This window comes from Drosophila willistoni, unplaced genomic scaffold (genome assembly GCF_018902025.1).
Source record: "Drosophila willistoni isolate 14030-0811.24 unplaced genomic scaffold, UCI_dwil_1.1 Seg676, whole genome shotgun sequence".
NCBI classification, from domain to species: domain Eukaryota; kingdom Metazoa; phylum Arthropoda; class Insecta; order Diptera; family Drosophilidae; genus Drosophila; species Drosophila willistoni.
Genome location: NW_025814592.1, coordinates 21671 through 25880, shown reverse-complemented (window position 1 = coordinate 25880; position 4210 = coordinate 21671). Strand labels below are relative to the sequence as shown.

The 4210-nt window shown below is 45.0% G+C and overlaps 2 protein-coding genes across 2 annotated transcripts; both read left to right on the top strand.

Moving 5' to 3' along the window:
- Positions 1-688: 688 nt before the first annotated feature.
- LOC124461833 lies at positions 689-3296 on the top strand. Its single transcript, XM_047013293.1, has 2 exons — positions 689-1800; positions 3092-3296. Exons 1-2 carry the CDS (start codon positions 689-691, stop codon positions 3294-3296), a joined length of 1317 nt encoding a protein of 438 aa, XP_046869249.1.
- On the top strand, positions 3297-3782 carry LOC124461832. The gene has a single exon (XM_047013292.1). The coding sequence runs from the start codon at positions 3297-3299 to the stop codon at positions 3780-3782; it is 486 nt and encodes a 161-aa protein (XP_046869248.1).
- The last annotated feature ends 428 nt before the right edge of the window (positions 3783-4210 follow it).

Sequence of the window (4210 nt, the reverse complement as noted above, 5' to 3'; positions counted from 1 at the left end):
TCTGTGCGATATGCAAAGGACACCACAAACCAGTGTCTTGCGAAAAGTTGTTGCGGATGTCAGTCGAAGCCAGGTGGAACGCAATAAATAACCATCACCTATGTGCTCAGTGCCTCAAAAACCACAAGGGATCCTTCTGGAGTCGCGTAACTTGCGACATAAATGGCTGCAAAGCAAAATATCATCTTCTTCACAAGGAGGTGACGGAAAGCGTCCTGCACAATCATCGTGGGTCACTAACCAACCAGCCAGAATGCTATGTTCGAATCGTTCCAGTCAGTTTGCACTCCAATTCGAAATCCGTCGATATCTACGCATTTATGGACGACGGATCGACTCTAACACTTGTAGAAGAAAAATTGGCTGATGCGCTTGAAGTGAAAGGTTTCGTCAATCCCCAATGCATTAGATGGACCGGCGATGTTAGTCGGCAGGAGCCGGAATCCAAGCAGCTGAACTTGAGAATCTCAAAACAAGGACAGGGTAATAAATTATTTAAAGTAAATGAAGTCTGCACAGTTAAGTCCATTGGTCTCTCAGCCGAGACGATGATAGCAGATAGGATAAAACAAAGATATCCGCACTTAAAAAACTTGCCTGTCCCGAGCTTTGTTAACGCAATGCCTCAAATGATAATAGGCAGTAATAATCCGAATCTCATAGCTTCGCTAATAGTGCGCGAAGGAAAATGGCAGCAATTGCTGCAAAAACGAGACTAGGATGGACTATATATGGCGGATTGGGACGATCTGGTGGAGGAATCAACCTGCATCGGTGTCAATGGGATCTGGATTTGCATGAGATGGTTAAAAAACATTTGCTAACGGAGGAAAAATCACCGCCGATGTTTACCAAGTTCCCTGATGAAGAGCGATCTCTACAGATTCTGGAGGACACTGTTAGTTACAGCTCGCGGATGTACACCACGGGATTGCTTTGGAAAGATGGTCCCCGTGTATTTCCAAATAGCCTGCCGGTAGCAAAACGACGACTCTTATGCATGCAAAAGAAAATGGCAGCAGACCCTCCTTTTGCAAGTGAGCTACATAGTCAAATACAAAACTTGATAGCTAAAGGATATGCCAGAAAGTTGACAGAGGAAGAAGTCCTGGAGAAACCCGAAAATGCATGGTACTTGCCCATTTTTACTGTACGAAATCCACATAAACCTGACAGGATCAGATTGGTGTGGGACGCGGCAGCTCAATCATCAGGAGTAGCCCTAAATGATTTTCTTCTGAAGGGACCCGATTTACTCGTGCCCTTGCTGCAGATTATGTATAACTTTAGAATGAGAGCAATTGGCGTGAGCGGTGACATCGCCGAAATGTTCCATCGAATAGCAGTAAAAGAAGACGCTAAAGCACAACGATTCCTATGGCAAAATCAGACAACAGGCGTCATAGAAACTTTCCAATTAAATGTGTTGACATTTGGAGCCACGTGCTCCCCCTGTATAGCGCACTATGTGCGCGACCTGAACGCTAAAAAACACGCAGACGAGTTTCCTTCGGCAGCTAAAGCTATTCGGAGAAGTCACTACATAGACGACTACATCGATTCATGCCATTCAGAAGAAGAAGCCATTACATTAGCGAAAGAAGTTAGAGAAGTCCATGCACGCGGAGGTTTCCATATGCGCAAGTGGTGTTCGAATTCCAAACGGGTACTCGCTGCGCTTCGCGACACAACAACCTACGAAGAAAAACAGTTCTTTAACAGTGAAGAGATACACTCTTATGAGAAAATATTGGGCATGCGGTGGAGCCCACGTCAAGATGCCTTCACCTATGCACTAAAGTTTGTACGCCTGAAGCGCAACATAATAGCGACAAAAGTCGCACCAACCAAAAGGGAAATTTTACAAGTTTTGATGTCAGTTTTTGACCCCATGGGTTTTGTATCCTGTATAATGATGTATCTCAGAATACTGCTCCAACAATCGACTTTGAGGAATGTTACTTATGGACCGACCCGAAAACGGTACTAGCGTGGCTCGATGGAGACCCACGACGATATCAACAATATGTAATGTTTAGGATAGCCGAGATATGTGAGCTCACCGAGGCCAGAAACTGGAGATGGGTACCAAGCAAACTAAATGTTGCGGACATCGCCACCAAACGACAACATAGGCCTGAAACATACACACAATGGTTCGAAGGACCAAATTTTTAAAACTACCGCCGGCAGATTGGCCGACGGAAACTACCAATGAAAGGACAGTCACTGAGGAACTGCGTCCTCGTTTCCTTCACATGCGAAGGGAACCAGCAAGAATCCATTACGAGTACTTCTCAAAATGGAATCGATTGACAAGGGCAATAGCATGTTGGCTTGCCTATAAGGGGAAATTGATCAACAAAATACGTAAATCAAATGAGAATACAAACCAACTGGCATCCCAAATTAATGAAGCCAGAATGTTTCTATACCGGAACATACAACAAGAATGTTATAACGAAGAGTACACAGCCATCGAAAACGGCCACCACGTTTGCCGGAGCAGTCCACTGTGGAGGTTACAACTCTTCCTAAATGACCAGGGAGTATTGTGCGTACGCGATCGAGCCAGTCGCTTCGCTGGCATCCCTGAAGGACGAATCGCTCTACCCACCCAACACTGGTTTACAAAGCTGATAGTCCGGCACTACCATGAAAAATACTATCACATGAATCATGAGACTACAGTAAATGAGGCCTCAAAAATATTTTATTCCAAAACTAAGACCTCTCCTTAAAGGTATCCGTCGAAATTGCCAACAATGTAAGCTGAGTAGTGCTCGACCTATTGCACCCTTAATGGCGCCCCTACCGAGGGCTAGACTGGGTGCATTCAAGCCAGCGTTTACGTATGTAGGAGTTGATTATTTTGGGCCGCAACAGTCATCGGTGGAAGAAAGTCATTGAAAAGATGGGGCATGCTGATAACCTGCCTCACAATGCGAGCAATAAGCATTGAGATCGTGCATAGTCTAACAACAAACCCATGCCTAATGGGCTTAAGACGCCATAAACCGCGCCGAGGCACACCAAAGGAAATATATAGCGATAACGGGACTAATTTTCGAGGGACCGATGCCTTTCTTAGAGACAAACTTCAACTGGATGATGCGAAAATGCATCGAGAATTGTCGCAGCAGGAAATATCGTGGTACTTCAACCCAACGTCAGCTCCTCACATGGGAGGAGCCTGGGAGCGCTTGGTGCGTTTCGTCAAAACCGTGTTATACCGTATAACACCAAATCAAAAATTTTCAGATGAAAGTCTTCTTACCGCCAATGCAGAGGTGTAAATGACGGTCAACTCCAGGCCCCTGACATACGTGTCCCTGGACGACGAAGATCAAGAAGCTCTTACGCCAAATCATCTGTTGCTTGGCTCATCAAATGGAGAAAAACCGATTTGCGATCCGGAACAAATCGACTATAAATGGTCGTTCCACCATAGTGAGATGTTCGCCAACCTATTTCGGAAGCGCTGGGTTAAAGAGATGCTACCAAACATAACACGAAGGTCCAAGTGGCATAAAAAAGTAAAGCCAATTGGTGTAGGCGACATCGTACTTATAGTGGACGAAAATCAGCGTCGTAATACCTGGACAAAGGGTCGAGTGGTCGAAGTGACCACCGCAGAGGATGGTCAAGTCCGCCAGGCGAAGGTACCGACACACTTAGGTGTCCTCTCCAGACCAGCAGTAAAGTTAGCAGTCCTCGATGTCGGGCTCCAGTGGCTCGCTTGCTGGGAGGGGAATGTTGCCGAAATTCGGGCCTGCGAATAAACTTTGTACCACTGTACTACAAAACGGAACTTTGTCCGAACAAACAGAATGACGCTCTTAAAAAACTCTAAAATTCTCTCTCATCTTACTCTTGCGGTACTTTATTATACATAAGTAGACACATAAGCGCGAAAAATACGCAGCTGCATTGATCTAAGTACATACATAAGAACCGCGTGTTCAGTTGTGAAGTGTGAAATGAGATTGTAAAATTATTAGTTATAAGAAATTTGTAAAATAACATAAAATTACTTACAGAATTAAGTATTACAGAATCTTGATCAGCACGACGAGACGAGTTCAAATAGCCATGTCCGTCCATCCGTCCGTCCGTCCGTCTGGATCAACGCAAACTCCTCCTAGACCGAAAGAGAAAATTTTGCATGTAGGCTTGTATATACTGCAGGCGTTGTATATCTCGGATTCAG

Excerpts from the sequence above, each read along its gene's own strand:
- LOC124461833 (XM_047013293.1), top strand. The coding sequence starts at position 689 with ATGGCAGCAATTGCTGCAAAAACGAGACTAGGATGGACTATATATGGC. Across the intron at positions 1,801-3,091 it reads GCCTTCACCTATGCACTAAA|AGACAAACTTCAACTGGATG; the intron begins GTTTGTACGCCT and ends TGCCTTTCTTAG.
- LOC124461832 (XM_047013292.1), top strand. The coding sequence starts at position 3,297 with ATGACGGTCAACTCCAGGCCCCTGACATACGTGTCCCTGGACGACGAA.